Below are 23,981 nucleotides of genomic sequence, written 5' to 3' on the forward strand. Positions count from 1 at the left end.
CCTCAGCCACTCTGGCCAGCTTCCAACATAAATAGAAACATAATAAAACATTAAACTTTAAAAAAAATACTTTACAGGATTGCCTTCAGATGTCTCGAGGGTCAGATAACTCTATACCCTCCAACATTTCTCCAATGAAAATAGGGACATCCTAAGGAAAAGTGAGTCTTTCCTGGATCAAATCAGAAACCAGGACAGCTTCTCTAAATCAGGGACATCCCTGGAAAACAGGGACACTTGGAGGGTCTGTAAGTGTGGGCTTATGCACTAAGTGTTGCATCCAACGAAGTCCTACTCAAGCAGACCCCCTGAAAGGAATGGGCCTAAATCCGTCGTGCCCATTCATTTCAATGGGTCTACTCTGAGTAGGACGGGCACTGGATGCAACCCTTCACCAGGATCTTGATTGTGTAAGACCAAGATGGTTGTGAATCGTGGCCCAGAGGAAAGAAATGGCGGCTCAGGGACTCCGAAGGAGATGGAGCAGAAGCCCTGGCTCAGCAGGCGAGCGAGCCAGACTGCCAAAGAGAGGCCTGCTTTCTGACACTGACTCAGGAGAATTCCTGCAAGGGATGGCTTGCTCCCTTCCCAGGCACACAGCTGCGCTTGCAGCGCTCAGGGATGAGAGGATGAAGTCACTGACCGTTCTCCCTGTGCTGGAAGGAAGGCGAAAACTCTTTGGCAGTGATCCTGGCAATCCGAGCCTCCTCCTGCGCCTTCTGCGCCGCCGTCACAGCTGCGTCTGCCTTTGCCCTGGAGTGGGATGTCCTGTGAGAGATCAAGGGGGACAGAAAAGGCAACACCGGGGGTCAGAGGGTTTTCTCCAGCTCGTTCCATGATCCACACACCACCAGCACCAGCACCACCCATCGGGCTTGTCTGGATCCTTTAGCTCTGCAGCACCAGTGCCTGGGAACTGGAACTCTTGGGAACCAGTCCAGGCCATCGCATCAGTTATTTCACTCGTATGAATCAATGCTCAAATGCCGGAGTGGTGGTGCAATTCTGCCAGAATGTGCCAACTGCAATGCCAAAACACGAAGGCAGGATGAACAGTCATTTCCCCACTCCACCCAAGTACAGACACCATTCCCTTAGCACATGTTGCCATAATGTGTTCCTCTGTAGCGGCTGATTTCGCTGCTGTGACTTAAAGAACTGCCTTCTCAAAGAACTCTGGGAATTGTAGTTCTGTGAGGAGCAAGGAGGGTGTAACTAAAGTGGCACCTTACAGGTGCTTTGAACTGCAACTCCCATCATACCTAACTGTAGGGTCGCCATATTTTGAAGAGCAAGAAAGGGGGTGTTGTGACTGCCATTCAAAGCAAACAAATGCAATTTGTCTCAAATTTCACCCCTGAAAAAGAGGACATGTCCTGGAAAAAGAGGACACATGGCAACGCTACCTAACTGTTGGCCATGCTGGCTGGGACTGATGGGAGTTGGAGTCCAGAACATGGTACCATATTGGCTACCCTTGTAGCAAAGGATTCTTAGCACCTTCGCTGAAATCCCCAAGGTTCTCTGGAGAAAGGTAAGTGGTGTAAAATCAAGGTTTATTTACAGTGCAGCTCTACCTGTGGGGTTGTATCTTGATTTTTAAGTATTAAAAAATAGGTTGTGGCCCCTTAACATTTAACACATTTATTGTAGCATAACCACCTGTAGACAAGGGTCTACTTGATCAGGTGCAGGAAATGTCCAGCTGAATATTTATGAACACACACACACAGCCACACAATCATAGTTAAATAGAGAAAAGCACATATGCACACAATATGTGTGCTTGGGCCATGCATCAAGGCAGCTAACAATATATCACAATAAAAAAGAATACGAGCATTTATTCCTAGGTTACAACAGTTGAGATATAGCTAGCTGGAGGGATGTGTATGTGCAAACTGGAGGTGAGAGGATCCTTTGCAAGCCCTTCTGGGTGAAAGAGCAGTGAGTAGCAAGCAAATCCAGTCCCTCTTTGGCCCCTTGCCATGTCCACGTCAAAGGAATAAGCAGAGAGAGCATTGTTGAAACTGACAGCCTGAGTGACGGTTTCAAACCCTCCTCCCCTCTCCTGGGGCACAAATCGGCTTTCACAAGGTGGTTCTTCTGCACTTCTCCCAGAGTGGCAGAAAAAAGCTGCTGTTTTAAGCTTAATAATTGATTGGGTCCACATGTTATTTCCTCCCCCCTCCCCCCCATCTCCTTTCTTCAGTGACTTCACTTTCATTCTGTATAATTACACTATAGTGCATTATCAGATAAGCTAAAAGAAAATCCCAGATTGAAACACATGCCAACATTCTACAGGTCTGGATAGGCTTCCCTAAACAAAACAGCGGTTTAGAATATGTGTCAAAAAGCGGACTGTGAATGTCAATCGGCAGGGAGTTCCAAAGTGTGGACAGTGCTGCACTAAAAGATGACTTTCTTACAAAGGCACAGTGAGCATTTTGTGGGCCCCATAACAGTCCCAGTTCGGCCGGTCAGAGCTGCCAAGTGGGCATATATATCCTTCTGTTCTTAGTCCTGGAACTGTGAGTGAAGGCCAGCAAGTCCTTACAATGGCCTGGCGCTGGGAGGGGCTGGGTTCAGGGGTCGCAAGAAGGTGTCTTCATAGGGGCACTGCATGGTTGCTCACAGATGTCTCGTGTCACAAAGGACAAACCGGAGAGCAGAAGCCCTTCATGTTAGTTCCAGGAGGAGCCGTGGGTCGTGCTTACTTGGGAATGACGATTTGGAGTGGGCAGTGATTACGGACTGCCAGTTCCCACATTCTTACAAAATCCCTGTTCACATGCAGTGGCCTCCAGGCAGTCCTGCTATCAAGCAGTAATAAAAATAATCTGGGGGTGGAGCTGAGGGGGAGCAGATTTAAAATATTTTGGCCATTTTCCATACAGTTAGGCAGACTGTAGTTAAGTTGCTATTTTCTCCACTTTAGCTCCTTTGCAGAAGGGGATGTAGAACAGTTGCTGGAAGTTGCATGAGGGCAGAGTGCTGTTGTGCTCAGGTTCCGCAGGCATCTGGTTGGCCACTGTGAGAGCAGAATGCTGGACTTTTAGGCTGCTGGTCTACTTTACAAGGGTGGCATAAGCATTACCATGATAATATACTCCTAATGTTTCACCTTGATCACTGAGGTCTTCTGAGGGCAACCTTTGGTCTCCTCCATATCCCTGACATTTGGCTAATCTTTCTTGGGGTGTGAGTCTTTGGTGTGGTAGGCCCTGTCCTGTGGAACTCCTTGCCAATAGAGGTTGGGCAGCAGCAGGAGTCATCCCTACTCATTTCCAGACGTCTTCTGAAAGCTTAATGATTCAGACAGGCCTTTCAAGCCTGAGATTCTTTGCCAACTAGCTCTTACTGATGTGTTTGGCAGTGTTCTTGACTGCGATGCTGTGTTTTTATTCCGTATACCGCCTTGTGATGTTACTTATGAAAGTGCAGTTAATAAATCTATATCTCTGTGCCTATATCAATCTATATAGGATGGTGAAATGCTTTGAAAACTTGAAATGCATTGCATAAATGATAAGGGTGATGGCGATGGAGGAAAAGGAAGGGGGAGAGAGGGAACTCAGTTGTTTGCCAGCACATGAAAGGGGACATTGAATCCTGTTGTGGATCTCTGGGAAGATGAATGTGGAAACAATGGACCATGCTGAGGGGAAGAAACACCAACAGATGCTAGAGAAAAGGTGGAGGAAGATGCCTCTGACAGTCCAGATATGTGAAATGCCACCAGAAGAGAAGAAGGAAGAGAGCCCACAAGTCCCTGGATGCCACTCTCCTCCAAGCTGAACGATGGAACTGTTTGCATTTGCAATATAATAGTCTAATTAGCATCCTTTTACAATTCCAGCTGTTCACCACTGGTTGCCTTGGCTTCACACAGAGACCCTGCTGTCAGTCCTTGTCTCTGGGGAAAAGCCACCTTGAACCTCTCCCAGTTTGAGGGCAAGTTCCTTGCTCAGTGCCCAAAGACAAACTAATGTCAAGCCTATGAGGGGAAGGGTGTTAATTTGGAACCTCTCCTTTTAAGACAGGCCCAGTGTATAAAACCTACACTTTTCATCTGCCTTATGGAAATTTTCTGGTGTGACTGTAATGTGCAGCAAGGCACTTGGAAGCAGAAGGAGTGAAATGCAGAATTAAGATAGCAATCTGTATATATTGCAGCTTCATTATAATAAGCATAAGCACCCTAAATAAATGCAAGTAATCCGTTTAGCACTTGCAAAGCGTGTTTGCTGCACAAAGCACTTATCGGCTGCCTGCGTTCATATAGGCCCTCCGTATAGAATGTGCGTTAGCTCATCTTCCTAATTCCCCTGTTAATTGCTTGCTTTTATTTTCCTTGTAAAGCAGGCTCTCTGACATGACATGTACATGCTGTCTAATCACTTTTCACCCGCTTCACGCACCCACCACACTGAGTAGCAGAAGACAACTTTAAATAAAGCAGGTGTCCACAAAGCATCAGAGAACAGACACCATCCTTGCTGTGGTCTCCAGTGGCAGGACAAAAATGTTGCTGAATAACTCCTTCCAGATCTTACATGGTGTCCCATAAACAGGAAGAATGTGCACCACAGAAAGGTCCCTTGCTCAACTGAGAATCCCGGGGAAGCTGTGGAACAGGCATCTGAAGGTGGTTGTGGAATAGAGGAGAGCAAACAAACTGAAACTCAATCCAGCCAAGATGGAGGCGCTGTGGGCGGGGGAGCCAGCTGATCTGGATAGCGGGGTGCAACTGGTCTTAGAGGGGTTGCACTTCCCCTGCAGGACCAGTTTTATCAGCCTGGATCCAGTGCTGTCTGTGAAAGAGACGTCTGTACCTAGGGCTGCCTTTTGCTAGCAGAGGCTGATACCCAGCTGCCTATCTAGAAAGAGTGGACCTTACCTCAATAATCCATACTCATATGAGCCAGCCTAGGCATTAAGACCTGTCTCAGAGGTCTGCATACCCACTGCTGGCTTGGTCAGTTCAATGGGCAAGGATGGCCAATTCTTTTTTGCAGTAGTCCCAGAGAGCAGAACTCCCTCCCCACAAAAGTGTGCAGGTCTTTCCCAGACCACTTTCACTGGCGCAGGTCTTTCCCAGACCACTTTCTCTCAAAGAAGGGCATTCTCTGACTGAGGTGATTTCAAAGGGATAGTCCTGTCCTTTGTATTGTAATTCAGGGTGCTCCCAGACTGCCAGTATTTTGCAGGACAAGTTCAGGCACGTACTGGAAACTTAACCATGCACAATTAAAGTGGTCTCTCGCCTAAGGGCAACAAATCCACTTTTTAAAAAAGGACCTTTGTGATAGGAAAGTGTCAAGGAAAAGCAGTGAAAAGTTTGAGAAGGATGAATGATTAATGGGACACCATATACTGTAAATACCCCACAAACAAATTAGAATGAATGCTGAATAAAGGCTGGACAACAAAAACAGGAAAGGAAGTGGAAACTGATGCAGTCTGTGTGTTCATCTACTGTTAGGAATGGAAATATGATCAAGCAAATTACAATCAGTATTCATTCACATGATTGTTCTTCTTACGTCCACAAATGCTATGTAATTAATGACATCTTTTTCTTTTCTTTTCCATAACTTAGATTAAAAAGGGGATAGCAAGATGAATAACATAGCAGTTGGCAGAAACCAAACTGCAGCAGAATGGAAGCAGAGTTGATTGTGAAGGATACAGGTCGGAATGAAATTTCTGCCTTTTTACATCCCTACCTAGAACCCTCCTCTCTGACACACCAGTGTCTACATGCAGAGAGCTTTTATAAGTGAGAATATTCAAAGAAATGATCTTACTCCAACACCATAATATTTCTATGCATATGTAGAAAGGCCCTGTGTTTGGAATCACAGAACTGTCGAGTTGGAAGGGTCCCTGAGGATCATCTAGTCCCACCCCTGCAATGCAGGAATATGCAGCTGTATCATACAGGGATCAAACCTGCAACCTTGGCATTATCAGCACCATGCTCTAACCAACTGAGCTATCCAGGAACCCTTTGTACCTGTACAGTGGTACCTCTGTTTATGAACATTTCTGGTTACGCACACTTCGAGTTACGAGCTCCACTAACCCAGAAGTAGCTGCTCCTGGTTGCAAACTTTGCCCCGGGATGTGAGCGGAAATCACACGCTGGATGTGCGAGCGCAGTGGGAAGCCCCATTAGCGAAAGCGCACCTCAGGATAAGAACGGTTTCAGCTTAAGAATGGACCTCCAGAACGAATTAAGTTCGTAACCAGCGGTACCACTGTATCTCTTACAGAGGAACAGCATATGATGGGTCAAGGTAGAATATTCTTATATGTTTTTAATTGTTCAATTACTACAGGTGATGATCCTTTGTGATGAGAATGAACTAATATAATATACATGATGGGGGTAGTATTAATGAATTGTTATGAACTTGTAACCATGGGGTATCCTCTCTTTACTATAAGCAAGTAGCTAAAGGTAACCTATTTTATTAGCCGGATTTCATTACTAAGCGAGCAAGAGACTCTAATTTGAAGTCGCCGTAACCAGGGCTTAAGCCAGCCTCCTGGGGCTCAGGCTACGGAGCAGCTATGGTTAACCAGGCAACGAGCTTTTCGTGAGGGCTGATGTACGTCTCCCTGCCAAAATAAGCATCCTCCAGTCTTCCAGGAAAAACTATCAGAATAAGATGTTAATCTCTTCCTTTGATATAAACATCACACTAATAGCAAAAGCTGCCTTAGGCAGATGATTATTTCTGAGGAGCAACGGAAGAGACTTTCTCCTTACATCCGTGGAGGCACAAGCACTGACCTCGCACCAGGAGATGGAGAGCTCTGCAAATGCACAAGATCATTGCAAGGAGGAGAGCAGGCACTGAGAAGAGCAGGAATGAGGGAGGGGAGGGGGGGTTCTGGTGCACGACAGCTGTGAAAAAGGCAAATTCCATGCTTGGGATCATTAAGAAAGGAACTGAAAATGAAACTGCCAGTATCATAATGCCACTATACAAATCTTTGGTGCGACCACATTTGGAATGCTTTGTCTGGTTCTGGGTAAAAAGGTAAAGGGACCCCTGACCATTAGGTCGAGTCGTGACCGACTCTGGGGTTGCAGCGCTCATCTTGCTTTGTTGGCCGTGGGAGCCGGCGTACAGCTTCCGGGTCATGTGGCCAGCATGACTAAGCCGCTTCTGGCGAACCAGAGCAGCGCACGGAAACACCATTTACCTTCCCACCGGAGCGGTACCTATTTATCTACTTGCACTTTGACATGCTTTTGAACTGCTAGGTTGGCAGGAGCAGGAACCAAGCAACGGGAGCTCACCCCGTCACGGGGATTTGAACCACCGACCTTCTGATCGGCAAGTCCTAGGCTCTGTGGTTTAACCCACAGCGCCACCCACATCCCCTGGTTCTGGGTACCTCATCTAAAAATGAATATTGTAGAGTTGGAAAAGTAAAGGGCAACTGAAGTGACTGAGCACCCAATGGAGATAAATCCTGGAAGTCTCAGGACAACTCTGGAACTTGCTCCTACCCACAGGAGGCAGTCATGGCCATCAATTTTGAGGACTTTAAAAGAGGATTGGACAAAATAATGGGGGATAAGGCTATCAACAGTTGCGAGCCATGATGGCTGTGCTCTGCCTCCACAGCAGGAGAACAAGTAATGCTTCTGAATACCAGTTTCTGGAAACCACAGGAGGACAGAATGCTCTGGTGCTCAAGTCTTGCTTGCGAGTTTCCCACAGGCCACTGTGAGAACAGAATGCTGGACTAGATGGGCCATTGGCCTGATTCTGCTGGCTCTTCTTATGTTCTGGTCAGTGATGTAGCAGAGGCAAGGAGTCAGGCCCTTCTCCGTACTATGGTCCCAATCCACCTCTCACCACCCCCCACTGCCTGTAAGTTAAAGAAAAATCTTATACGTAGGAACATAAGAAGCTGCCTTCTATTGAATCCAGGCCATTGTTTATGCCAGCCTTTCCCAACCTGGTGTCCTCCAGATCATATAACTGTAGAGTTGGAAGGGACCCCAAGGGCTATCGAGTAGCTTCAGACTATGATTCCCACCAGCCCCATAGGATGCCATGCAGATGTGAACGTGGCCGTGGAATGGAGAAGGAGATGCAGCTGTTTGCCTTGCCCTCTCCCTCTGTCAGGTATGTGTGCAGGAGCCAGGCCCTGTGACCAATAGGACTTTGCAGGACTTGGGCCTTCCTAAGTTTGTTCTGAAGAGGCAAAGCGCGGCCGCACAGGTGAGGCCGATTGGTAACTCACAGCACCTGGTGGCAAGAGCTGGGAAGAGATATAAGGTCAGCATTTCCTTTTGGCTCTTTGCCACAGCAACACACTTCCTGCTTTGCTGTGTTTGGTTTCTTGCTACCTGATCCTTGAACCTCAGCTTCTTGACTCCCGGCTCTCTGACTCTTGGACTCTTGGCTTCCTGATTCCTGGCTTCTGGACCCCCGTTCCTGTTTCCACCCCGCCATCTTGCCCCTGGTCCTGACATCCCCTGCTGGGACTTCGATCACCCGTGAACCGGACCATGACACCCTCAGGGTGAGTGCACAACAGAGGTCCTTCCTAGCCCTGCCCTCCTTTAACCTGGGACCTGCATGCAAAAGAGGTGCTCAGCCCCTGAGCCACGCTTCCTCCCAGCCCCCACAAAGCTGAAGTGCCAGCTTCTGGCACCCCACCACAAATGCTTGAAAAGCAACCTTTGTGGAGCATGCCAGAACCACATCCTGCACATAGCAGTAAATGTGCACAGACTGATCACAGTTGGTTTTGCACCAGCAAAACTTGGGGCTCACACTTATGCCAAGAGACCCCCTCCATCTTGCTGGTTCATATCTTCAAAGTGCATAGGCTGTGAAGGAGTTAAAGCACAAGTGACTCCATCCCATAGAAGGCCAGTGTTTCCCTCTGAGGTTTGTGCTGGTTCCATGGAAACCACGCTGTCTTTCAGGTAAATATGCAGTCAGGTATAATTTGAGAAATGCTTCTCAATCTTCCTACAGCAAGGGAATATTCCCTTCCACTGCAGAGTAATTGGTGGTGCAATTTCCAGGTCTAGTGCTCACAGCGTGTCTCCAATGTACACATCACTTGGGAGCTCACGGGCTGGAAATGCTTCTCACTGGGAGGGGAGGGGAGGGGAGGGGAAGGGAAGAGATTGCGTCCTACAAGTAGAAAGCTAGCTTGTAAGTGGAAGTGTTCTCTCTGACATTTAGTTTTCTGCAGGAGTGTGTGTGTGTGTGTGTGTGTGTGAGAAAAAGCATTTAGTTCCTGTTTTAAGAGACTCAAATTTACCGCTTCACCCTGTAACTCAGCGGATGTTCACGTATATAATACAGTGGTACCTCAGGTTACGAACTTAATTAGTTCCAGAGGTCCGTTCTTAACCCGAAACCATTCTTAACCTGAGGTGCGCTTTCGCTAATGGGGCCTCCTGCTGCTGTGTGATTTCTGTTCTCATCCTAGGGCAAAGTTTGCAACCCGAGGTACTACTTCCAGGTTAGCGGAGTTTGTAACCCAAAGTGTTTGTAACCCAAAGCGTTTGTAACCCGACGTACCTCTGTATAACCCTGCTCTTGGGATCTTGATAGGGCAACATTTCAACCTATTTTATCTGTATCCCTTTGCACAATTTCTCTATCCTTTCAATGGGGAATAAAGAAATAAAGAAAAAGGTTTTGCCTGCACCAGTTACCTTTTTCAGTGCACAATGCGACTCCAAAATGGTTCAGGGTGATCCTATTGGAAAATTACACTGAACATCGGAGGAGCTTGCTGGATCATGCCAAAGGCCCATCTATTCCAGCATCCTGTTTTCACAGGCACCTGTGGGAAACCTGCAAGCAGGGCCTGAACCCATGAGCACTCTTTTCCTGTGGTTTCCAGAAACTAGTATTCAGAAGCATTACTGCCTCCAACAGTTGAGGCAAAACAATGCCTTCAGGGCTTCTGGCTGCCGATAGCCTTCTTCTCCCTGAATTTGTGCAATTCTCTCTTAAAGCCATCCAAGCAGGTGGAATGGTGCTGAGTGTTGCTGGAGGAGGGGGGAAGCATAAAACCAGTGAGGAGGAAGAATGAAATGGGATATTCTGAACAACTGCATGGCTGGTAGGCTGGAATTCTGAGCAGGAGTGCTCCAAGCTGCAACATTTTGCTGCAGCCTTCACTTGTCATGCCTAAATAATAATTTTGTGCGGCTGAAAAGCTTGCTACCTTGGCAACACACAGTTCGTCCGTAAAAAGACAAATCACCATTAGAGGCATTCAGATCATATTTGTTTTTCGTTGAGATCAGCAAGATAATTATTGTTGTGTGACCAATAACGAGGAATAAGTTGTCAGGGGATGTTGGAAGGAAGCACATACACTGGCTGTGTTAAAAATGATGCTGAAAGCATTCACATCTTAATTGGTTCAGTTAATTCCTTTGCAAAAAAATTAAAGGTGGGCTTCTAATAAAAGTGTATAACTTCTACAATGCATTTTGCTCTGGTGGGATGACTGTGTAAACAATCCATATGGACATTTCTTGATGTAAGCAATGCATTGAAGTTGCTCTTTATTGCAGGATAATATCTAGCATGGTGTGTGTGTGTGTGTGTGTGTGTGTGTGTGTCTGTCTGTCTGTCTGTCTGTCTGTGTCTGTGTACATGCAGACAACAGAAAACACAGATTCCTCAGAGACATCTTCCCTAACTTTCTGTCTTAATGAAGGCTTGGAGATCATCATGGCTAGAGGAAGCATCAGTTCACTGGCCCTTCTAATCCTCTGGGAAATGGGATGCTCAAACAACTGCTTTCAGTTTCAGTTCCCAGATAATAGAGAGGAGGTGTGCAAAGTGTGCTTTTCAAAGGCTTTGGGAGAGAGGCAGTAGGAATGCTATTCCACAGAACAGGGGCAGTCACACTGAAAGCCCTGCTCTGAGTCACTGCAGAGAGGACTTCTGAGGTCCTTGGAACACGCAGGAGAAGTTCTTGTGCAGACTACAGCAACCTTATGAGGGTTCTCAAGTAACTTTGTCTTGAGCGGTATAGGATCTTATATGTTACTACCAATGCTTTGAACTTGTGCCAAGAGCAGATTGGCAGCCAGCATATGTAAAGCAGGGCATCACATGGTGGCAGCATTTTGCCCCCGGAAGCAACCTAGCCACCACATTCTGGACCAGTCTCAAGGGTAGTTCCACCTACAGTGCACTACAGTAGGTTACCACTGTTGTTGGACTTCATCTCCCATCAGCCTCAGTCAGCATGGCCAACGGTGGGGGGTGAGAGAAGTTGCAGTCCAGCAAATCTGGAGAGCACCATGTTTGCTACCCCTGGTTTAGCACATCATGAATGAGCAGAAGCAAGCTATAGGCTTGCACTCATCCCTCTGCCTCCGCCACTGTCAAGTGAAGTTTATTGTCTTATCTGAACCCGGGGGACACAGTTAGCTTCAACTACGATTTGGTGCAACAAGCCGGAATCAATAAATGTTTTATGCTCCTGGCCTGCTAACAAACCCGAGTTTAAACTAACAAGGAGTTCTCACAGGGTTAGGCATGGTGATAACCCTTGCTACTTTAAGGCAGGAAGAGTCATAGCTACAGTGGAGACAGAGCGGGAAAAGAGAGCACACAAGCCTCAGGCACACTTATGATCATGCATGGTATAAAAAATAGAGGAGAGGAACACCCCCTCCCCAATCCAAACTACATAAGACTCAACTGAGACATCCCAGTGTCTTGGCACTATCACCAGGCGAAGCCGAGAGGCCTCGGTGGACCACCTTTGCCAGACTTTCCCTTTTGAAGCATCTATTTGTGGTGTCAGGCAGTTGCCATGGAGACAGGTCCCCTTGCCTCCAGGAGGCAACAGGTGCAGGGGAGCTTACTCGAGCCAAATCGACAAAGTCATCTGCTTTTCCTGGAGAGCTCGCTTGGAAACGATGCAGCGAAAGGCGAAAAGGAGGGTGCGGGGAGAGAAGAGAAACCCACAATCAGCGAGACGTTTCAGCAACAAGGAACCCTTCCAAATTCACCCCTACTTGTGCACTTCAGATGGCAAGTTGCGCAAGAACTGGCTACGCCAAAGGAGGGAGAAAGCACAGCCCCCTGATCGATCAGGCAGATGAAATGAATCCCTTCCCCACACAGGGGAAGGGGAGGGAAATGCAACCTCTGCGATGAAGTCAGCCTCCCCAAAGGGTATCAGATGGCCTCCACAAACTAAAGTGCTAATGGAGGAAAGGCAATGGGTTCTCAGCACAGACACCACCCAGCTTGGGATCAATATCTCTGGGAGAGCACTGGGAAGGCCTTTCCTTGCCTCTGGCCTCGCTCTGTGGCAAGCAACCCCCTTCTGCTCTCAGGTTCTGTCTGGAAACAATTGATTGGGAAAGTAGCTTCTCTCTTCTCCAGGCTGTCTCTGGAGGACGCAGGCAGCGACTGAATTATTCATTGCCACTGCAGACTTCTTGGCTTCTCTCTGCGGCTTTAAGCATCAGGAGGAGGAACCCATTTAGCAAGTGGGAGAAGGAGGAGAGTCTCTTGGTTCCTTTCCCTGCTGCCTGCAAAGCAGGGTACTGGCCATTCGGCAGGATCCAAAGGGTGGATGCAAGCCTACCACTAATTTCGGGCAGGCAAAGCTTCTGGCAAGCAGCACCCGCCAAAACTCCCTCTTCTGACACAACTATTCTGGGTTGTTTTGACCCCAGGGCCAGAACTAGGGTGGGGCAAGCAGGGGCCTGGTTCAAGGGAGCACCAAAATCACAATTTCTGTTCTACACACTATTTACGGAAATAAAATTTAATTATTTTAATAATGTGTTAGGCGATTGGAAATGGCGATAAAATATGGGGGTGAGTTAAATCCTGCAGAAATTTTATCAGAATTTGAAAGCTGCAAGCACCAGCTACCATCAGTTCTCCCAGTTCCAGAGTCAGCAGCTCATTTAGACCTCCTGAAAACAAGCCATGAATATTCACTAACAGAGTCTTACTCAACCCTAGAATTGCACTTGTTTATCACTGCATTACAACTGCTGTTAATTTTTTATGTCATAAAATACAGGGTTGGCTTAGGGTCACGTTTCACATTGTCTGTCCCAGGCACCAGGCCTGGTTGACCCTTACCCGACACCAGGGATGCTGAACAGGATCTGGGAAAAGGGCTAGAGATCATGATATGGCTAAGCTTCCACAGGGCACTGTGACAGGTGGGCAAGGTCACCTACCAGTCCAGCACCAGCCTGGCTTCATATGAATATGATTTAGACTTCGAAATGTAGCCGCAAAGGAAGACCCAGGAGGTTGTTCAAAGTGTGCTCTCCAATCTCCCTTTGCATCCACAGCAAGATCCCATTGTAGTCGGGGCCTGTACACTACTTGGATACCACAATTCTGTTCTAAGGCGCAGCCACTTTAGAGTAGACTTGGGGGAAATAGAGGGGATGTGAAAGGCTTCCATTATCCCAGTGGCACCAATGCAAATCAACCTAATTCAACAGGCCGCTTCTGTACATGCCTCTGTTATTCCCAGTGGAGGCACACGTAAATCATTAATAAATATCTTAACAGGCCATTTCAAAGACTTTCACTTCATTATTTATTGTAAAATGATTAGTTACAGGTGTAGCTAGAAGACAGATCAGCAGGAAAGACTCTTCTTTAAAGAAACGGGTGTGCCCGAGCGCAGGGCTCTTTCTGAACTGTTCTGTGTTCTGAACATTCTGTGAACATTACCAGAGCTGTTCAGGTTCTGCAGAGAAAGCAAGAAGTTCTATACTGAAGTTCATTTAAACTTGCAACTCATCAAGCCCAGCCACTGCTTTATCAGCTCTCCATTGCCTCGTCCTGATCTCATTTCTCCTGGGCTGGGGAGACAGCTCCATCAACTCCCAGAGGCAAACTCTCTTTTTCACTCCACCCCCTGACCTGCTTTTCTTCCCAAGGCCTGACAACCTTGCAGGGAAGTCAAATTATGAGAGAGGAGGCCGTGATAATGGTTTAATGCATCACCGTGGCAGGTTTCATTTCAGGGAGATTTGCTGCCAGTTACATGATCTGGAGCCTCATAGTTTTATCTGGGTTGCCTGTTATCCTGTCTCGGTTCATCCTCCACTTCTGTGGAATGCACAGAAGACCTACTCACTTCTGCACATACACATCCCATAATCCCCCAGTGTTCTGCAGATAAATCTAGTTCTGTATTTGACCAGTGGTCTTTGTAGTCATGTAATAGATGAAGAAGCAAAGGAGAAGAAGGAAAGACCATCTGATGGGCCTTTGACACCATTAAGTGCATGCAGGAAAAGAATGGAAAGGGGACAGAACAACTCTCAAAATATTTTATGGTGGTAGTTGGTAGTGCGAATTGTTCCTGACTGGAGACAGGTGAATATGTCAGTTTTTGTTTCCTCTCCATTTCTCTATGCTCTGCCTCCAGTTGGAGACAGCAATGCTTCTGTGTAACAGTTGTTGAAAATCACAAGAGGCAGAGGGCTCTCATGTTCAGGTCCTGCTTGAGGGTTTACTACAGGCATGAACAGGATTCTTGACTAAATGGGGCGTTGGCCTGATCCAGAAGGCTTTTCTGATGTTCTTGTGTTGATTAAAAAGAGATACTTGTCCATCAGGTGCCTGCAGCCCCAATAAGACGATTCTTATCTACCTTAATGTGCTTTGTCCCCTTCTCCTCCCCAAGTTGCTATCTGCACAGAAGACCTGCAATCAGTTATTTATGAAAGCAGTAATAGAATGTCAGAAGCAGGGAATGAACTGTTAGCCACCGCAATTAGCTCTCTAAGGAGGGTTTTCAAATTACCTGCTTGTCACAGATAAGCCCAACTCCTCTGTTAAACCTGTGCCCACCCCCTGGAGCAGGCCCTTTAGCTAGATCCCTAATTAAGAAAGGCAAAACAGCTACTGCAACCTCTGGCATGATGCAATTTGAGAGGAAAACGCACCTGCCCCGGTCCTTTGCAACCACCAGACAGAAGGCAAGTGCTATGAATAGCAAACAGCAGGGACTTGCTACTCAGGTGTCAATTGACTTGCAGGTCCTGGCTTAATTGATGCTTGTTGCAAGAGACAGTTGCAGGGCTGCATGCAAAACAGTCCTGCTTCCTGGTACCTCTTAGTTTACAACAGGGATGAGGAACCTGAATTCCCATGCTGGCTTGAGCTGATGGGAGTTGAAGCTCCACAGCATCTGGAGGGTCCCCACAGATTCTTCCCCAGACCTGTTTTAAAGGACGATTCTTTATTCCAGACCATTGCATCCTCATAGCATCCTTTTATGTAAGTATGGCAGGTACCTATTGGGCAGTGCCTGTGACATTATGGATGACAATCAACTTGCAGAATTTCCTATTTAAGGGCAAGAAGATGGCCACCGGCTTAGGGGGGTTACACAAAGACATGGAATATAAAGCTCTTTGTGATGGTTCTGTAGTACCTGCATCTTCAGAGGCATCATGTCTGTGTATATACCAAATGAAAACTATTGCACTCATGTTCCTTGGGCTTCAGAAAGGAACAGAAAGCTTGGCTAGATGGGCCTTTTGGTCTGGTCCAGCAGGGCTCTTATGTTCTTAACGTACCCATCCCAAACTTAAAACCATGGAGAGACCTGGTCTGAACAAAGACATTGGATTCTTATCTCATTATACATGACAAAGCCATTTTTCACCTCCTCACCCCTTGCTTTTTCCTGCAAGACCTATTGCAGTCGTTAAGAGTTGTCAACAGGCTCATCACAGCTATCTGCCAATCACCCATTCCCACCACCCTTCTGAGTAATACCCCTCCCCACCTTCTCACTATATAGAAGGGTCTGGTGACTTCTGTTTCAGTGTATCTGAAGAAGTGTGCATGCACACGAAAGCTCATACCAAGAACTAACTTAGTTGGTCTTTAAGGTGCTACTGGAAGGAATCTTTTTATTTTGTTTTGACTATGGCAGACCAACACGGCTACCTATCTGTAACCCTTCCCTCCCCATATTTGGAACCTCCACGCAAAACCTGCAAAGAATAGTGTTGCAAATGAACTGAAGCGGACTAACCTCAAGCTGAATTGAGAAGCAAAGGCAAGTTGGGATTTCAACCTTTGGGCAGCAGGGTCTTCAGGCTCTGCTTTGAGAATGCAGCTTGTCTGGTTGCCAAGACGAAACTGGTGTGCTGCCTTTTCACCACCTGCATTTAGACTAGTCAGTTTCAATTGCCAGTAGGAGCTCTGACTTTACCCGAGAGCTCTTTACCCGTCACATCTGGACTCTAGGAATGGGTGGACAGCAGAGTCTTCCCCTCTTCCCCACTTCCCTTTAGCGCAGAATGGATTTCACTCTGTTAGTGAGGGATATAGCCTGGGGAGTCTCAAGGGCTAGACAGAGAGGCCAGGGGGACCACATGTGCTGCCCAAGGTTGAGATTTCTCATCCCTGTTGTAATACAAAACATCTGGAAGGCATGAGGCTGAGGAAGGCTGTTCTGTTATTCACTAAAGGAGGCTGTGCCAAAGTTTTGGAAATCCATTCCTGGGGGGCCTCCCTTTCTGGGGCGGGGGCCTCCCTGGCCCCTTCTCTGTTGCCCTTCCACTGCAATTATACAGTGCGGAGCTGCTCCTTGTGAAATTTGTGATTTTCTTTGTTGTTGGTTTTGTAATTATTCATTATTTTAAACGTAAGAACGTAACGTAAGAGCATAAGAGCCTGCTGGATCAGGTCAGTAGCTCATCTAGCCGAGCTTCCTGTTTTCACAGTGGCTAACCAGCTGCCAGAAGGAAACCTTCAAGTAGGATACAAGCGCTCTCCCTTCCTGTGGTTTCCAGCATCTATTGCTGCCTCCAACTGTGGAGGCAAAGCAAAGCCATCACAGCTAGTAGCCATCAGGAGTCCTCTATGAATTTGTCTAATCCTCTTTTGAAGCCATCCAAGTTGGTGGTCATCTCTGCCTCGTGTGTGAGTTCCATAGTTTAACTATGCACTGCATGAAGAAGTACCTTCTTATAAGAAGTACCTTCTTATATTTGTCCTCAAACTTTTGTAAACAGCCTTGAACACCCCATGTGAAACAAAGGGATAAATGCCTTAAACACATGAATGAAACAGATATCCTACAAAGCTTTCACTGCTTAAGAAGTAGCCTCATGATCTCACTGGAAGTGAGCTTGTGCAGTTGTGGCTGAAATTGTGGAAAGGTCATTCACTGAGTGAGTTCTCAGAGACACTTTGCTGCTCTTCCTCCCTGGTCCTAGAAGGAACATTTGTGCAATTACAGAATAATTTAAATTCGGATGTAGACAACTTCATATCCCAATCCTCCTCCTCATCATGTCAGCTCTTCTTTTCTCTATAGCCTATTTTCACCCTCTTCTCATTCACAAAATGAGATTGGGCCAGATAAATATTTAATCTTCAATTTTTAACTTTAAAATATCTGAGCTACTTTTTTTAAACTCCCTTTGGGGGTAAGGGGGGAGTAGAGCCACTGAAAAGAACAGAATAAAGTTTAAGTCGAATCCATTGACATACTCTGAGTATGACTTAATTGCATACAATCTGGTTTAATCAGTTCAGTTGGCTCTAAGATTTCAGAGAAATTAAATATGAACATGATGTGACTAGCCCTATACTAGAGGATTCAAATTGTGATCAAATTCTTGGGGCAGGTGGGATGGTGAGCTCAAAAATCCCTGCCTAATTTCAGTTTCCAGGGGAGCCAGGTGCACAAATCCAGAACAACGTGCAACTTTCAGTTTTCAACGTTCCTGCCACTTGCAACTCCGTTGATAGTAGATACACCATCCAACATCCTCCCAGAAGTGGACACTTACTGTATACAACACACACAAACATTCCTGATTGCTTTTCTGTCTGAAAAATGTGAATTCTCTGTAGAGGTTCTTGTTTTAAGTCCAATGTGTGTGTCTTAAGAGAAGCATCATGGCCGTGTGCCTGGCTGAATTGCCAAGGTGAATATTTGATAGAATCCATTTCCCATAAATCAAGGATAGTGAAAGAAGTAAGAAACCAACCATTTCTTACATTGGAACATATCTTAAGCACATATCTACAATGAGATTCAAACAGGCTTTCGGATATTAGGGGCCAGAGTCAACTGTTTTTGATTAGTTAGTGATGACAATTCTACCATGTGATGCCTGCACACTGACTATGTCTGTGTCTATGTATGATGTTTACAGATTGCAACTTAATTAACATCTGGAGAGGGAGCTGCATCTCCAGCCATCTGTCACCTCTAATGGAACACTATCAAGGGCATCAAGCAAGTGACTGATTAAGACAAGGCAGGCAGGAAAATAATAGGCAGGAAATGTATTGGGTGCAGGAAAACAAGACACTGAGATTTCATCTTCAGTCCAAGATCCTTCTTCCTCATCCAGAATCTCATTTTACAAAACATCAGATGCTAACAGGGGAAAGAAGGGAAGGAAGAATTAACTATAGCTGTATCTGCAGGAGGTTTGAGACGGTCACTATTTTCAGCTTGGATTCAATCACATATCAACAATTTCAGGTTGCACAATTAAAGTTGTTTTGGTGCTTTTCACCAACAAACTACTTTCCTCCCTACAAAATAATATTTTTTTGTGATAAGAAAAAGGATGGGGAAATGCCCTGGAAAGTGTGGGATAACATTTGCATGATGCAATGTTGTCTAACCTAGCCACAAACAAATCAGGGTGATTGCTCAGTAAATAGCCAACCAGAGCTGGCCTGCCCATCGGAGGTGCAAGAGGTGGTGGTCCGTCCACCCCACTGCTTGTGGTGACAGTGGTGAGAGGGAGGCATTCTGGTGTGCAGCATTTTTGCTCCTCTTCCCCGCCCCCAGGCAGAGAAGCTGAGTGGCAGCGCTTTATGGGACACACCCACTGAGTTCAGCAGGAGGCGGGACATTTTTGCACGCCATGTTGCTCCTTGGCTTCCCACCCATCCCCTTGGGTGGAGGAGGAACACTTTGAGCAGCGCCTCAGCTCCCACATAGTTTGGTAGGAGCCGAGGTGTGGTGGAGATGGGGAGGCACAGGGGTGCACAGAAGGCAGCAGTTCCCATTTCTCCTCATGTGGTGAAATGGGACGGGCCGCTCCAGTAGTCAAAGTTGTAGATAAGCTTCCTGCAAACCTTGTGTAAACAAATCAACATTAATGCTCAATAAGCAGGTTATCTAGAAGCAATCTACAAGTCAGTGAATTTAATGGCTGTGGTTTTTTTTATTGTACATTCCACTGTTTGGAGTTGGGCCACTGGATTCTGCACCACCCTAAACTCCTGAAGCAATAGTTGAGGGCGGCAGCTATTGCATCAATCTTCCTATATACATAAAAATGTAAAGCTGTCGTCATGCAGGCCCCATTGGGGGATTTGTAGTGCCGCCTCACATTTTTTTTGAATTGCATGAAGTTGGGATGGGACAGGTTGCAGAGCACCAGTGGACAGGCATAGAAATGGGTTAATATGGAGCAAGTAGAGGCACAGTCCCAAGTGTGTGTGTGTGCGCGCACGCGCCTAAACAACTGGGGAGCTTTCATGAGGTTCAAGGTCCAGTCCAAGCTTACGGTAAGGGGGAGTCTTTGTAGAATTCAGGAGCTATGTACACCTGCCTCAAGCAGTGCCAGTTGCATGAGAATCCCAGCAACTGCAGAGATCCAAGTTCAAATGGGGCAAGGATGGAGAGCTGACAGAATTATACTCAAACCCATTAGCCTTTGAGGGGTATTCTTTGAAAGCATCTCAGCCAATGAGCTGGGGGGAGGGGGGAAGGAAGCTGGCATCTGACTTCCAGAGGTTGCCCTTCTCATGAGCCTTTCATTTGGCCGGTCTTTGCCCGGTCTTTGATCGGGGCTACAAGTCCTATGCTGGCTGGGGGCTGATGGGAGCTGTAGTTCAAAATGCGCCGTAGTATGGCTGTGACACCTGTTCCTCCCAGCCTTAGACCAGGCAGAAAACTACAGATGTTACCTGTTGGCTTTCTCACCCAGAATCTGTCCCAGAACCAAGCTTTCCCCGGCAACAACAACACCCGTGCCACCCCCGCGTACGCCCTTCTCGGTTTCTGTGCCGGTCCGGTACCAAGATCATTGCTGTTGCCATGACAACCAGCAGGCTCTTTCCTGATTAGAACTTCAGGCCCTGTCGCCAAAAGAGTCAATTTTCTAATCTCACTCCAGATTTGTTTTCCTTTGGGCACAGTTCCCCCACCGCCATCATCACGTTGTCTTTTGTGTTGAAAAACCTCTCCTGCCTCTCTCATGACAGCAACAAAAAAGAAAAGGGAAAGGGAACCTTGAGAGATTGCCAACCTCCCCGCTGCGTGTGCCACGCTGGTAGTAGGTATTTCTAAGGCTTCTCTTTCCCCCCAGGAGATCATTATGATAAAGGGTTTCTATAGCACTGCTCAGGGTAGAAGGCGCAAGATTCTTCTCTTAATTTTTAAACCAGTTCTCCGTGGGGCTGAGGGGAGTTAGGGGCAGAGCGAGCCACCTTAAGCCAAGTCAGACAATTGGGCCATCCAGCTCAGCACTGTCTACACTGACTGGCAGCAACTCTTTGGGGGTTTCAGGCAGTGGACTCCACTAGCCCTATTCAGAGCTGCAGGGGGTTGAGACCAGGACTTTTCAGCACACAGAACAGATGCACCACCACTGAGTTGCGGCCCTTCAAATTTAGGCTGCGTTCACATTGCTGGTTTAAGACACAGCTAGGTGGTTTGTTTTCACAGTTCAGACAGGAGCTAATTTATGAAAAACACAGTATTTCATAAATGCAGAATAATTCAGAAATGGAATGGGGCAGGTTTGCTGGTGAGCACACATGCAAGTGAAATAGACCAGAAAAACTGATTTGCCCATCCTTATGTGAATGGCAAATCTTTTGATTTCAGTTTTTCTACATTTCTCGGGGGGGGGGGGGGGTTCAGTCTTCAGTTCTCCACATTTCCACATCAGTTTGTGGGTTGTTGTGGCTGTTTTTTTTTTTTTAAGTTCTCATTAAAATTCATCAGCGTTTTAGTGTAAATTTCTTCTAAAACACACGTTTGTGCATGCAATTTTGCCCAATATATACATTTTTACAATGCAATTCTGCACAATATAATGCATTTTTACTAATCTGCATTTTCATGCAGGCTTTGCTGTAGTATATGTGGTTTATTTTACACACTAGTTGGCTGGAGAATTGCATTGCAAAATTCAGAAGAATGAATTTCAAAAGATGCCTGTGTTTTGCTTCACATACTGTTTTGGAAAGGGCAACTTCTATTACATCAGCAAGGTTGTCACATGTGCAGAAAGATACTTTGCCATTGTGCTGATGAGGTTGTGGTCATAGAGGCATCTTGCTTCACATGTGGTGGGGCTGTAACACATTGGCAAGTTATTGAAAATCTGTGTTTGCTGAAATTCCTGAGATAGCAAATCAGACTCCCATTCTGGACCATGCTTTAGTGTTTTTGGACTATGGAAAACAATTTAAATCCCACATTTACACATAAAGAATTGGTAGCATTATTGTGAGCTGTGGCTAGAATAGAAATTACCCAGTGTTGGAAAGTGCCTACTGACCCCACTCAAGAGGGTTGCTTTGAGAAAATTCAGGATATAGCTCCGTTTGAGCATTTTACTCAAAACAGGAGGATAATGAAGGAAGTTAAGGAACAAGACCATTTCGATGTTATGTGGTTTCCCTTCATAAGCTTTATTAATGGAAATAGTTCCCCTGTGATGTATTCCTCATTGGTTATTGGGTCAATAAGCAATACTTCTTCAACACCAAGACACCTTCAGAATATTCTCTTCCTTTAAATGTGTAAGAATAAGTACATGCATACTTTGTGTCCTCTGTATTGCAGTAAGTGCTCCACACAGTTGGGTTGTTGTTTTTTAAGTGTTTATTCTCTCTGCACTGGACTTTTTTTTTAAAAAAATGTGAATTTGGCAGGTTCACTTTTAACTGCAATCTGAAACAAATGTCTCCCTCATGCCAACCTGTGGCCAAGAAAAATATACTTGACTAGGTGTGTGGACTGGCAGAGGCTGAACATGTATTGGGCCCTCTGTGTGTCAGGAGTGCAAGGACTGCGGGCGCTGACATGGTGCAGCCCCCAGCTCAGCTCAGCTGCAGCAGTAGGGTGTGTTGAATTTTTCAACTTTCAAAACAGGGGTGCTAAAAAGCTGCAACATGACTTGAGAATTCAAAATATATTTTGGTTAAATTAATATAATTCAGCTTTGTTTGGTAAGTAACATGTGTGTAAAATTTCATAGAAATAATTAAAAATGATTGCCAAGTACCTGCACTTATAATCTATATTAATATTACTTTTCTGACACTACCTGACATTTTCATTTGGCTTTCTAAAATTAGTTCATGTGCTTCTTCATTAAACATAGACTTCCCACACTAAATGTTGTCCAGTTATAAAAATAATAGCAGGTTTGAATTCCTCACACCCAAAAACATATTTTTAAGACCTTTCACTGAAGAAATTTGCACATTTTACTTTTCACCCCCTAAAATGACATGCCCTACTGGCTGCAGAAGTCTAGGTGTCCCCTTGTTGACCCAGGGGTCACTAAGTACAGCAACACACCATCTTGATGAGCTGTTCCTTTGTTTAGTCATGATATTAGAAGGATAATCTCTGGGATCCTTGTGCATTAAATCTACTGGAAGCCGGCTGAGCTGCGGTCTGAAGCCAAAGCCTTTAATTTCCTGGATTACAAAGGATCCTGAGCGAGGGTTGTGGGCCCCCCTGCATAATGAATGTGGCTGGAACTGTTGAAAGTACAACTGTGCAAAGCCTCTTTCGGGTGGCAGCATACAGGGATGCTTCCATTCTTTTATGTTTGTGGGGAGGAGACTCTATAGCAGAGCCCCTGTTTTGCATGCAGGAGGTCCCAGGCACAGCCCCTAGTTAAAGGGGTCAGATAAGAAGGTGATGGAAATGAAGCACCACCACACTGACCCGAGGCCTTGGAGAGCTGCTAGACAGTACTGGACTACATGGACAAGAAATCTGACCTGGGAGAAGGCAGTTTCTGGGGAAGGGCTGTAGCTCAGAGGGAGAGCATCTGCTTTGCATGCAGAAGTTCACAGGTTCAATCTCCAGCATCACCAGGTAGGGATGGGAAAGACACCCCCCCCCACCTGGAACCTTGGAACGCTGTTACCAGTACACAGTTCTGAACTAGATGGACCATTGGTCTGACTTAGTCTAAGGCGGCTTCCACTCTACTATATATTTTGGAGAATAGGTTTGGCTGCCTCTTGAGAGATTGAGAGATCGCCACCAGACTTGGCCCAAGGGCTCCTAGTCTGTACGGACACCCAGCACCTTTTTAAATCAAGATGGCGGGTCAAAACGTGACTTTGGCCTGACTGCAGGTGCGGAAGAAGGGGTGTGTGGTGGGGGCGAGCCACCCCAGGTGTCACCACTGAGGGGGGTGACAAAATGCTGGGCGGCACTCACCGTGGGGGCCTGCAGCACGCCCAAGCCATGCGTCTCTTCTGAGAGTGACGCAGTGGCTTGGGTGCCCAAATGGTCCGCCTGCTGCCTCCCCCTGAGCTGTAGGGTGGCTGAGTGGGAGGAGGCAGGCAGACTCCTCAGAGACCCCACAGAGCTTCCTGCCCCAGCTCACCCTACCTCACAGGTGGCTGGCCCCGTCCCTGGATGCAGGGCACACACGCTGCCCCAGGTGCCCGAACGGCTTGCTCCGCCACTGCCTGACTGCACTCAACTTGGCATGATGGTTACAAATGAGGTTTCGCAGCATGGAGGAGACAGGCTTTGCCAATAATAATAATAATAATAATAATAATAATAATAATAATAATTTATTATTTATACCCCGCCCATCTGGCTGGGCCTCCCCAGCCACTCTGGGCGGCTTCCATAAAAACCAAAAATACAGTAAAATATCACATGTTAAAAACTTCCCTGAACAGGGCTGCCTTAAGATGTCTTCT

The 23,981-nt window shown here is 46.4% G+C and overlaps 1 protein-coding gene across 1 annotated transcript in view; it reads right to left on the minus strand.

The window, feature by feature from the left end:
- The window catches only part of JPH3 (junctophilin 3), an 85,519-nt gene that overhangs the window by 18,563 nt on the left and 42,975 nt on the right, over window positions 1–23,981 (minus strand). The window contains exon 3 of the mRNA XM_081872052.1: window positions 644–768. Coding sequence (XP_081728178.1) covers window positions 644–768 — 125 coding nt within the window. The remainder of the gene's footprint in view (window positions 1–643; window positions 769–23,981) is intronic.

Source organism: Podarcis erhardii (genome assembly GCF_964252035.2).
Source record: "Podarcis erhardii genome assembly, chromosome: 7".
Lineage (NCBI taxonomy): Eukaryota > Metazoa > Chordata > Lepidosauria > Squamata > Lacertidae > Podarcis > Podarcis erhardii.